Below are 13116 nucleotides of genomic sequence, written 5' to 3' on the forward strand. Positions count from 1 at the left end.
GTATAACCCAGGAACTGCCTGAGTGTTATTTTCTATTATGTGCTGTTGTTTCATGTAATCTTTATGGTGAAATAATAAAAGTTCACATTTGTATAGATTTGTAGCTACAAAATGGTTTCCCTACAACAACCCTATGACAAAGGTAAGGCAAGTATTATTATCACCATTTTGCAGATGAAGAAACTAAGGCACAGAATGGTAAGGCAACTTGCCTATATTTATACTGCAAGTAAGTCTTAGATCCAGGATTTGAACTCCTGGCTTCTGGCTTCAAGTCCAGGTCAAAGGGCAAAATCATTGAAGTAAAGACACACTTCTCACACATCTGTATCCACCATAATTCCTAACAGGGAATTGAGAACCTAGTGTCTGTTCTCAGCCCTCTCCCTGAACTCTCTTAGTTCTCCCATCTACTCTCATGACTTCGGTTACCTCCATGAGGTTAACTCCTAAATCTATATCCAAGCACACTTACTTTTCAGAATCACATTTCTATAAGTCTGAAAGATATCACCACCTGGATGTTCCACCAATATCACAAATTCAACGTGCTCAAAATTAAACTCAGTCTTTTCCTTTAAAAAAAACTGCCTTGGGGCAGCCAGGTAGCACAGCAAGTAAGAGCACTGGCTCCAGTGTCAGGATGACCTGGAGATTTAATCCCAGGCTCAGACACTCAGCACCACACCCAGAAGTAACTGGCCGTGTAACCTTGAGCAAGTTACTTAACCCCGATTGCTTTAAAAAATAAACTGCCTTTTCCCCCTTAAATACTCAAATGGATCTATTTGTTAATCCATCTGGTAGTTCCCTCCAGGAACGGAGATGATGATTCATCTCTACCTGTCTGTCCTCTATAACTCTTGCCCATGTCTTCCCAAGAGTTCACCATAGGAATTCTACCCCCTATAGACTTTATTCACTTTCTCTTGACATTGTGAGTTGAACATGACAAGGGTGGGATTTGTTCTGTGAAGTTTAGATTAGTCAAAGGGCCACACTTGAGGACCTAGAAGGCCACTGGCCTCAAGGTTGCAGGTATCCCACACTTGAAATCATACACCTGTGATCTTTTATTCTCACCATGTCATAGTGCTCGATTGTAAAATATAACCGATTCTCCATGTAGAAGACAGAAGCAAAACATTTATTCGGACACCAGAAAAACAAATCCCAAAACCAGTAAGCTGATGCCATCATAGTAGTAAAGAAGTTAATAAACTATAACAGCACAGAGAGCCACAGCATCCTTTAGCCTTCCCACAAACCAAAATTTATTCACAAGCCTGTCTCCTTCGGATGCATTCTTTCCTCCTTCCAGTCTCTAACAACTCTGACTCCCAACTTCCTGTGGGCTCTGCTCCCCCCTTCAACAAACCCCTCCTACCACGGGTTCCATGTAATTATATTCAGCCTACTAGGGGGCAGGATTTATTTTCAAAGCAGGGAAGATCTTCAAATCCCCATTACCATTAAACCAACCTACCTTCTCCTTCAGTTATCTGATTCTTTGATGATATCCTTTCTTCCTCATCCTTGGAGTTCCTCATCAGACATATGCTGCAGACTGCTCACACTAACCACACTTCTTTCCATTGCCTTCTGTATGTCATCTTCAGTTCTTTGGAGGCAGTCATTTTCCAGGTCTTGCTGCCCTACAATTGTTGTTGTTCAGTTGTTTCAGTCATGTTTGACCCTTCGTGACCTCATATGTGGTTTGGCAGAGATACTGGAGTGGTTTGCTATTTCCTTCTCCAGCTCATTTTACAGAAAGGGAACTGAGGCAAACAGGGTTAAATTACTTGCCCAGGGTCACAGACCTAGTCAGAATCTAAGGCCAGGTTTGAACTTAGGAAAATGAGGCTTCCTGGCACTAAGCCCCGTGCTCTATCCACTGTGCCACCTAGCTGCCCCACTGCTCTGCAGTAAAACTGGCAAAACATCTGTATTGAAAAGATGGGTTTTTGCTGTTTACACAAGTGTGGGGTCAGAAAAAGAGTACAGCAGTTTCCAGAAAGCAATACAGTCTGATCTGCTCCTCTTTTTCAGCTCTGGGCCTAGCTCATCATTCATCTGTATTGTCTGTTCTGGGTGTATAAACTGTCTGATGAACTCTACAGGGTGTCCACTCCAATCATGCTAAAATCTGGGCAACAGACAGTCTTTATCTATTTGGTCTTTTCTATGTGGGTAGATAGGTAACCTCCTTTGAATGATTAGATCTATAAGAGATTCTGAAATGTAAATCAGTAATTCAGTCAACAATCATTTATTAAGTAATCTCCCTAAGTCAGGCCCTCATAAAATTTTTTTTTTTAAGCAATCAGGGTTAAGTAACTTGCTCAAGGTTACACGGCCAGTTGTTTCTGGGTGTGGTGCTGAGTGTCTGAGCCCGGGATTCGATCTCCAGGTCATCCCAACACTGGAGCCAGTGCTCTTACTCGCTGTGCTACCTGGCCGCCCCCCCTCATAAATTTTCTTCTCTGCGTTCAGCCTTTTCTGTCTTCAAACCATCCTTCACAGTGCTACCCAAGTAAAAAATGATAACAATAATAACTTAAACAAGAATTTATTATTAAGTACCCTCTGTGTCAGGCACTGTGCTAAGCTCTTTACAAATATTATCTTTTTGATCCTCACAACAACCCTGAGAGGTGGATATTATTGTTAATAAAGGTTAAGTGACTTGCCCAGAGTCACACAGCTAATAAATGTCTGGAGCCAGATTTGAACTCAGGTCTTGTAATCTCAAGTTCAGGGCTCTGTCTACTTACTGTACCACCTCACTATAATCCTAGTGCTAATATGCCACACTAATAATAATGGCACACAATCAAAATTGTCAGTAGCTACTCATTGCCTAGTAAACAAGTATAAATTCTTAAACCTGGCACTAAATTTAACTTCACAATCCAACTATTTTTTCCAGTCCAAAATGCTATACAAAAACATCAGCTCTTATTATTACTGTTATTATTGAGAGGCAGAAAAGCATTTCAGTAGGCTAGAAGTCAGGGGTTTGAAATTCATCTCTAACTAACTCCACAAGTGGAAGAAGTTTCCATACCAAGAGTCCCTCATGCATATGAAATCATTGATCCTTTGAATATTCATTTATTTTAATATTCCTGTCTTCCCAACTCAAATTTTCAAAAACTATGAAGGTAGCTTATAGTATTTATTTTCTATTTCATTTGACAAACAAGTGGGACACTTGTAAAAGAGCATGGAAAACATCCTTTTCCTGATTAATACTATCATGAATGCCCCAAGGCCCACCTAATCACACCTTGCTTGTACAAATGGAGTCTTTTCTGCTCTTGTCTTCACAGTTATTCATGGAACTGAACATGACAGCCAGTGTTCCCTTGGATATTTCCCTTGTGGAAATGCAACCAAGTGCTTACCTCAGCTACTTCACTGTAATGGTGTAGATGACTGTGGAAATCATGCTGATGAAGAAAATTGTGGTAAGTGAACAGATCATGATCCTATAGAGAGAGTAAGAATCAATAATCTGGAAAAAGAAGGGAGAAAGGAGAAAATTCAGTAGCAGAATGAAAGATTAACATGATTAAAAAAAATTATCATTTTACTTCCCCTTTAGCTCCCCATTACTTCAAACAAAGACTGGAATCCCACATATCAGGGAAGTTGGAGATGGGATTCCTGTTCAGGTACATGTTGGACTGAATTCTGAAATTCTATGAATTCAATATTAATTTGTGGGGTTTTAATATCAGCCCTATGAAAGGACTCTGTGATAAAATCTGACTTTCAGTGGGGAATTAACAGTTAAATCAACTTCTATTATATTTTTCCAACTTATTTCAGTTAGGGATCATCGTGCACATATTAATTAGATTCAATATTATTTTTAAAAATTAATTACCTACTATGTGCAAGGAACTTGTGTTGGATTCTAGGGATGATAAAGACAAAAGTGGCAGGGGGGAGGTCCCTATCCCTCAAGAACTTACATTCTACTGAGGGGATGAAACATGTATGTAGTTAGGTCAATACAAAGTAATTTCAGGAGGGAGAAAGCCCTAATAGCAGGGGGGATCGTGGAGCAGGAATTATCTGTAGCAGCAAGCACCCTAGGGTGGCTGCCAACACAGGTTCCTAGATATGCTTTTCTAAAGGAAAGCAACTCAAAATGGGTTAACAACCTTGCTTTAATCAATCAAACATATCATTTATCTAGTTCAGGGGGGAAAGTCAGCACCCCGAACTTCAGAGTACACAGACAGGTTACAAAGCAGAAGTTACAAGAAGACAGAGAAACATTTCAGCAGACAGGCCTCCAACTGTCTGACCATTACATCCATATCTAGTCACAGTTACCAGAGAGAAGTATCAACATCTGGGTTTTTAAAGCCAGGGGGCTCAACAGCTGCACAGAGTCTTGTCTGGTCAAATCAAACAACACTTCTCAAAGTGAGCCCCAAATCAAAGCCTCACATCAGGGTTTATATAGCCTTCTCCTGGCTCAGAGAATGTAACAACCCTCTTGACCCACTGCCCAATCAAAAAGCATTCCTGAAAACCAAGCCTCCCACCACAGGCTCCAGGTGCACTTAAGCCTATCAAAGGGCCTAGGGGCAGGGAAGATCTTAAATTCCCATCCCCATAAGGGTATCTGAGTTGTGCTAAGGAACTTATTAGGTAGAAATTAGGACATTTATACCTTGGTATACTAGGTCTACTCAATTAAACTTTGGTCCTTCTTAAATCTTCCCTAGAATAGAGGGAAAACAAGAAAGTCCAGTAGAAAAGGTGTTCAGACACATTTAGCTGGTGTAGTGAAGGAGAACAATAGAACAGAGTCCTGAAGAAGCAGGAGAATTGGCACTGAGAACACCCCAGTTGTTTATGCATTGATACTACACATTTAAGATACTGTCAACAAGCCCCTGCACTCAGGTTACCTCCTTTGATCAATAGACTGACCCCATAATTCTGCCACTGGTAGAGAGGAAGCCCCTGAAAGAGAGGTAAGGAAGGCACACCATGGGAAGCATGGCACGGAAGTCGAAAAATTCAGGGGCACTTATACGGAAGTCGAAAAATTCAGGGGCACTTATTCATGTGAGTCTGTAACACTCTAGTAAGAATTTCCTAAGAAGATTGAAGGAGACATGTCTGATAGCTGATCCTAAAATATGCACCCAGTTAAAGTCTTAGTCATTTATAATCCACTAGTCAAGCAGCTTGGTATGTCATCCAAAAACAATACCTCTATGGGGTTTTAGGTTTGTTTTAAACTATGATGTACTCATGTCTCCAAATCACCAATTCTGTCATTAACAGACCCTTCTGAGCTATTTCCTGTTCTTTAAGGAATGTTCATGTCAAGAGACAAGGGAATTCAATTATGGCCCTTAACAAACAATTCAGAAAGATTTCTCACCAGCTAGAGCTTCTAGGAAATGTAGTGTTGTGCTTTTCTTCAAGTTTGTATAATCAGAAACCATGAAAATTAGTTTACATTACTTGAATCCTCTGACCTTAAAGCATACACAAAAGCAAAGGTTTGGGGCAATAAACCACAGTATAATGTATGCCATTCATTGAGAATTTGTCCAGATGATGGGTGCATATATTTAATATAATTTGAAGTAAAATATCTATGTAATATTGCTGTTATTTCATTATATCTGCTTTCTAGAGTAAAAGAAATTTAGTTACCTATCAGAGAAAACAGAATCTCTAATCTGGGTAAATTGTCCCAACGTGGTAACAATGTCTCAACAACAGCAGAAATAGTCTGAACTGTGTGGTTTATGTTGTAGCCTATTTGAATTAGAAAATATTATGGCCTTTTCCTCCTTTAAAATCAAAATGTTCACATATTAAAATACATTAAACATCAACATATTAAAATATCAAATATTATCATAAAATGTAACTTTCCTAAAATAGCTGAAGTTAATATTTAACTAAATTTTAGGATGAAGTTTTAGAGTTGGGTTTCCAGCTATTAGGTTATGATGTATGACCTTTTTGATGCCAGCTGTTAGATTATGAAGTATGACCCTTTGATTGGTAGTCACTACCACATTTGCTTACCATAGTTCATTGGACTTTTAAGTGGAAAGCCACAAGGAAAGTAACATGGTGACTCCTTGTGGCTTAAAACATAGCATAGTAGCAATAGCACTAAATTTGGCATCAAAATTCCCAGGCTCTGGGGCGGCCAGGTGGCTCAGTGAGCAAGAGTATCGGCCCCAGAGTCAGGATGACCTGGGATTGAATCCGGGCTCTGATACTTAGCACCACACCCAGAAATAACTGGTCATGTAGCCTTGAGCAAGTTACTTAACCCCAATTGCTTTAAAAAAAAATTCTCAGGCTCAGATTCTAGCTCTACTTATTACTATGCTTATTACTTAGTAAGATTGGGACATGTCACCTAACATATCTTTGCCTCAGTTTCTTCAAAATAAGGATGACCCCTATTGTCCCTTCCAGTTCTAAACCCCATGGTCCTAACTACTATAAACAATTGTCAATTATTTTTATATAACCAATGATGTGAGTACATTGAGCAACATTTTAAAGAGTAAAAATAAGCAGAAGAGTAGAATGTGAACATTGGGAATTTCAAATGGAATGGACCATTTCTTATGTAATTATAGCAAATTCAGCTCAACTCTCACTGCATCTCATTTGCCATGAGAAATTGTCCAACAACTTGAAAAGCAAATATTAAAAACATCTCATGACAAATCATAGCACAGATTTCCAAAAACTGTGCTGCTGGTAATTCATGGGGAAAAAGCAACAGAAAAGCAAATAAAATCTATATTTGCTAATTGGATAAAAAATTATCTGCTGGGAAGGTTCAGGAGATTGCTAAACATGGGAAATCATTCACAAATTGTGAATACATAAAAAAAGTTTTGTCAATGTATTGGAATACCTTTATAGCAGTTTAAAGACTAAAATAATTCAAATATTAAAAGGTAAGCAATTATCTGTGAAAAAGATTAGAGATCATTTAATTTAATAACCATATATGAAGTATGCTATATAGCATGTGTGTGTATATACACATACATACACACACACACATATATATATGCAACATATTGAGGTACTCGGTTTGGTACTGGGGGTACAAAAACAAAAAGTAAAAGTTCCTGCCCTCAGAGCCCTTACATTCTACTAATATGATCATATTTGCTTATAACCAACCAGCAGGTTAAATCTGCATCATCATATTCTATAGCATGGGATGTGTCATGGGAGCTGGATGAGATTCTGCTTGTTTGCCTCCTAAACAAATATGTTAATGCTAAAGAGCCCCATGAAGAATTAACAACATTGTTACCACTCAACAAAGGGAAAATCTAGCAAGGAAGATTTTTCATCTACTCTTAAAGAATGTTTGAAACCATTAAATTGACATCAGTACATCTCTTTCTATTGCTGCTGATAGGGTTTGAGTATAAAGGAAGTAAATTTTCCTCTCTTAAAAAAATAGCATTCCATTCCCCTTCATAACCTACCAGATGCACTTTATGTGCAAATATTGCTGAAGGAAATAGCAGAGGAATGGTTTTAGTCCCATAGCTTCTCAACAAAATTAAGGTGATCACCCTTGTGCACCATTTTGAGCATTTCTACAGGAAGGTGACAGTCAATATCCCAAGCTTCTCCTGCCTAACAAGTTATGATGGCTCTGCAGAGGTGATGTCTAAATTTTCATTCTGTCTCAAACAAGTAAAGGTGTCAGGAGGCAGGAGAAGGGGGAGAAATGGAAGCTTTGAGTATAGGGAATAACTGAAATTCTTTTTCCTGATGAACATGGCTTCTCATATAAACACACCAAATGATGGAGTGGAAGATAAAGGGCTGATTTTGGAAAGAAGTTCTTTTATTGGAATGAAAGCTCTCTGCATTTAAAGGAAATTGAGAGAGGCACATTAGTGTTTGCAGACCTTGCAGTAATATAAGCTGTGAAATAATCATGGGTAAACTTGAGTTCTTTGCAGAAATAGCCATCAACAGGCAAGGCATATTTGCTGAAAGATTTCAGGAGTTCAGAGAAAAAAATAGCAGCTTTTACCATTCCAATTAAACCCTGGTTAAGGATGATTATGCGCTCAGCTTCAGCCATTTGTTACAAGTGACAGACCACAATTGGAATATGACTAAATAGATTCAAAGTACAAAGTTTTGTGTAATTTAACCTTTAGCAATCTTGTCAATGAGATTAAGAATCAGATCCTTAGAGATATAACATGGGTTCCTCTCTAAAACTCATAGCTTAAAAAAAACACACACACAAGAAAAGATGATAGTTGATGTTGACATTGTCTTCCAAAATCACAGTAATTTCTTTTGTTCTGAAAAGAAAGATTAAGTATCTGCCATACAGAGGTGTGCTAGACCCAGCTCACACCAGCTCCCTCAACAATTATTAAATTTTCAGTGTATAATCATTTACACCTCAGAAATAGGCAAATACCACAGATCAAGGCGCAATTTATTGTTTTATTGATTATTTAGACTTAAGACAGTGATGGAGAAAATTTTTTAAAGGTTAAGAAAAGGATGGCAATAATGTAGGGTTTAACTAAGTGTTTTGCATCCTTACAACACAGACTGTGAGAGCTGTTGTTAAACTTCTATAACACACCCTTATTGCTATGTAACAGGGAGTCAGACTGAAGGGATAAAAGGTCAACTTTGAAATGAGAAAGATTTGGGTCAAGTCCTGCCTCCCATATATACTAGCTATGTATAGCATACTAGCTATGACTCCAAGGGAGAGTAACATAACTCTCAGTGCCCAGGCAACTTTCTGAGTTGAAAGGAACTTTCAGTGAAAGGAATTTCCACACCACGAGTTCAATAAGCTAGTAAAATTGCAGGTTTTGATTTTTTAAATATGTCTAAAGCAGTGTGCTAAGAGCTGGGGATATACAAACAAAAGTAGCACTCTTTGCTTTAAAGGAATTTATAACCTAGTAGGGATGAGATGAGGGTAGCTAGATGGCAGATGGCACAGAGAATAGTGAGCAGAGATTGGAGTCAGGAAAACTCATCTTAATGAGTTCGGACCAGACTTCAGACACTTACTAGCTGGCTGTGCGACCCTGAACAAGTCACTTAACCCTGTTTGCCTCAGTTTCTTCATCTATAAAATGAGTTGGAGAAGGAAATGCCAAACCACTCCAATATCTAAGGAAACCCCAAATCGGGTCAAAAAATGTTGTAAGTGACTGAACAATAACAAAAAAGGGAGTGAGATAATACTAACATCTCAGAGTTTATATGGTACTTTAAGGTTTGCAAAGTGCTTTAGAGATATTATCTCATTTAAGGGACATGATATGATAACTCTGTGAGTTGAGTAAAATTTTGAATCATTTCACCATTTTGCAGATGAGAAAAAAGCTCCCAGAGTTTTAATGAACTTATTATGCAGGTAGTTTTTGAGCATATGTGGCAAAGAATCCTCAATCCAGGCTCAAAGAGTCTGGGTTGGAATCTCAGCTCTTCCACTGTGACCTTGGGCAAGGTCATCTGAACTCTTCAAAACTGTTTACTCATTCATAAAATGAAGGTATTATATCAGGTAATTCCTTCTAACTCTAAATCCTATGATGCCATGAATGCTATTTGAAAAATTATGCATTCAAACTTCTCTTGATTTTGGCTCAATATAGAAGAATTTTCTAATATTAATTTTAATAAGAATCACCTGAGAAGATAAGAGATAAGTCTTGAGTCATGTCTGAAAATGAAAAAGTATCTGCTCATTATTAAGCATATCTCTAAGAAATAAAAATACAGAAGGCACATAGAAATAGCACGTTTTAATTTTAATCAAGATAATAGATCATTATTAAGTATTGAATTAGTAAATAATAAATATACCTTACTGGTCTGTCTACACTTTTTAAAATTTTTCTTGATGCTTTTTGTTTATTTACACCTGTCCTTTTTTGGTCTGTTCCACATATACATTGCACTTTCCTTTATAACAAAGAGTTCAGTTCGGTAAACATTTATTAAATTATGACAATTAGTTAAAACTGACCAATAAAATTATTGCATCTGGCACTGTGTACAAAATTTTGCACCTGTAGCCTCTCACCTCTCTAACAAGAAAAGGGTTTGATCTTCTGTTCTACAAAATAAAAAATGACCATTTTCTATCATCTAGGTTTATCTGTCTTTGAATGTTCTTATAGTGTGTACCTGTGCTGATTTTGATAGCCATTTGATCTATGGTTTCATCATATATTTCATCATCATCTAAGAAGGTAGATTTTAGTCCCTTCGCCATTTTTCTGCTGTGCAATTATCAGTCATATTACTCCTGGAATATTCCAAAGAGGATTCATACAAAATGCCTGCTACTTTCCTCTGGGTTTATTCATTTCTTAAGGAATATCAACACAACATTTGCATTTTCTATCCATTGCCTCCTATTCTTACTATAGGACCAGTCTGCCTCCTTTTCTAGATAGACAGATAGATTTTTATGATGCCTTCTTTACCACTTCTGGTACATAAGGCATTGTTGATAAATGTGCTAAAGCTTACTGATATCCACAATGCATCTTCTCATTGTCCTTTGAATATATGTAACTTTGGTTCTTCTGAAATCACAATGTTCTATCAGTAACTAGGTGGCAAAGTGGGTAGAATAATGAACTTGGAATCAAAAAAACTACACTTCAAATCCTGCCTTCAATATTTACTAGCTGTGTGACTCTGGGAAAATTGCTCTCTCCCCTTCCTCAACTGTAAAATGGAGGTAATAATAGCACCTATATCACTAAGCCATACTTAATTTTTATAGATTAATCAATGTAATAAAATATATACTGGTCCAGATAAGGTTATGTAAAATCCCTCTGGCATCCATTAAAATGTATATCAAATATATAGCAGTTCTTACAAAGAGCATTTTTATATTTGAAAAAGTATTACCACAAAATAATTCTTCCCCCTTTCAAAGTTAAGACCATTTTTACTTGAAAATCTGCTTCTGTAAGACTCAAATACATAAAGATCATTTTTCATTCATGTTTACATAACAAGAATATGAAGAATTCAAAAGTACATAAATTAAAATTGTAAAACTCTTGTATTCAACCATAGAACCACCTTCAGGAGAACAACTGAACTTCCAAATGCATGTCTTTTTGTCAGGAATTAGAATGTGTGTTTTGTCTCTTAGCTCATCCATCAAATTCTGTTCTCTTTCTATATTATGCAGAGACAGTATTAAAGTAAATGCTCTTACACAGGGCATTCAGACATAAAAGTATACAGGCTTTGCCTTTTCCTTCTTTTTGTCAGTTATTTAATGTGCAATATACACTACCAAGGAAAGATTGTGCAAGATGAGTGATTAAAGGATGTCATCAGAGAGACGACCTCTAAGATCCCTTGCACATTTGAATCTCTCATTCTATCATGTTCCAAGGAAAAGTATGCCTGGAAAATGCAGTGAACCAGTGGCATACTGAGAGATAGGCATAACAGGCATTGCTTCACTGGTGTCCATATAGTATCAAGAGATCTGAAGCAACAAGGTGATGCAGTGATCAGAGAGAAGAAATTGGCATCAAAAAGACCAGGGTTTACATCCTTCCTCCAGTACTTACTAGCTGTGTAATTTGGACAAGTCACTTAATCCCTCTCTGAACCTCAGTTTCTTCATCTGTAAAATGGGGATAATAAGCATATGCACCTCACATGATTGTTGTGAGGACATAGTGAGACAATATTATGTTTAGGATGTTCCAAACTTTAAATAATGTTGGCTACTATAAGTATCTTCATCTAGTGAAGACCCTCAGCTCATTTACTTTTTTATGCCTTTATTTTGAGGGGGGGAGCTCATTTAGTGGACCTGCTGTGGAGAACTTAGGAGAAGATAGGGACAAGAATCCCATAGGATGGGCAGACACAGATAAATCATGACCTACATCATTAAATTGTCACTATTGAGATGACAAATTAATCTCGGCATTGAAACAGCTACTGAGGGTCTAAAGAAATTATACATTTGCCAACTCTTCCTGTAGGGTTGACTATTACATAGATGTACATGAAGGATGATTCTTCACATGCTCCTGAAAAAATAATGTAGTAGTTTGATATGCTAGAAAAAAAGGACAAATTAGATCCTTTGATATGCTCATTTTTCTGCTATTCTCAGATCCATGGATCTCCATGGATTTTAATAGTAAGCAATATAAAGTTAGAAAGCATAGTTTTCCTTTCTTTCTACTTCAAATTTGATTTTGATCATAAACTAGAATTCAATGATTACTATCGAAACTAGTATTTTTAAGAGCTAGAGGCAAATTAGAAATCACTGAGTTTATTACAGGGTTTAATTTAACAGCATAATCAAGCTAGAAAAGAGAAAATAGTTCTACAGGTGAATATAGGCACGCTACCATCAAAGTTTCATTACTATCCATATTTCAATACTATAAAAAGTCTATGATTTTTGTCACTGTGGTACTCCCCAGAGTGGTGGATACCACAAGCCCTCTGTGCCTAAGAAGACAGCCTTCATGAGTTGCCATGGTCAAAAAAATCATCCTCTATTGGTCAACTTTCTGGGGACATCTCTGCAAACTCAAGTAGGCTGGTCATAGTGACAGGTATACATTTTGTTAAAAAGCCAATAAGTAAAGGCTTTCCAGTTGGATAGGTGATATCAGAGTTTATGCGATCCAATTTTAGAATTCCAGGTCTCTCCCATGCTATTCTGGGATGCCAGAACTAAGATATAATGGTGCAAGGTTACCTATATGAAAAATAAAATTTTCAATTGTTTCTGAGGTCTTTTTCTAAATATGACTTCCACTGGCTCTTTAAAGCTAAAAAGTTTGCTAAGAAACAGGATCTAGAATTTAATCTATTTCTCTTCACATAAAGATAAAAACAGATGGGTAAAAACAGATGATGCCAATCACGGGTAATTAAGCAAAAAACAGAGAATCTCAGACTTGGGAAGGACTTCAGAGACCATCTAGCTGTACCCATGCCTGAAAAATAATCCTTTAAATAATAACTAAAAATCAGAGAGACTAACTATAGTATAAGAAGAATAAGAACAAAAATGTCCAGTGA

The 13116-nt window shown here is 37.1% G+C and overlaps 1 protein-coding gene across 1 annotated transcript in view; it reads left to right on the forward strand.

The window, feature by feature from the left end:
* The window catches only part of RXFP1 (relaxin family peptide receptor 1), a 186200-nt gene that overhangs the window by 49327 nt on the left and 123757 nt on the right, over positions 1-13116 (forward strand). Inside the window, exon 2 of the mRNA XM_069097288.1 lies at positions 3333-3470. Coding sequence (XP_068953389.1) covers positions 3333-3470 — 138 coding nt within the window. The remainder of the gene's footprint in view (positions 1-3332; positions 3471-13116) is intronic.

The sequence above is a fragment of the Petaurus breviceps genome, unplaced genomic scaffold, assembly GCF_028583685.1.
Source record: "Petaurus breviceps papuanus isolate PSGF00001 unplaced genomic scaffold, PetGlider_PUasm1.0 126, whole genome shotgun sequence".
NCBI classification, from domain to species: domain Eukaryota; kingdom Metazoa; phylum Chordata; class Mammalia; order Diprotodontia; family Petauridae; genus Petaurus; species Petaurus breviceps.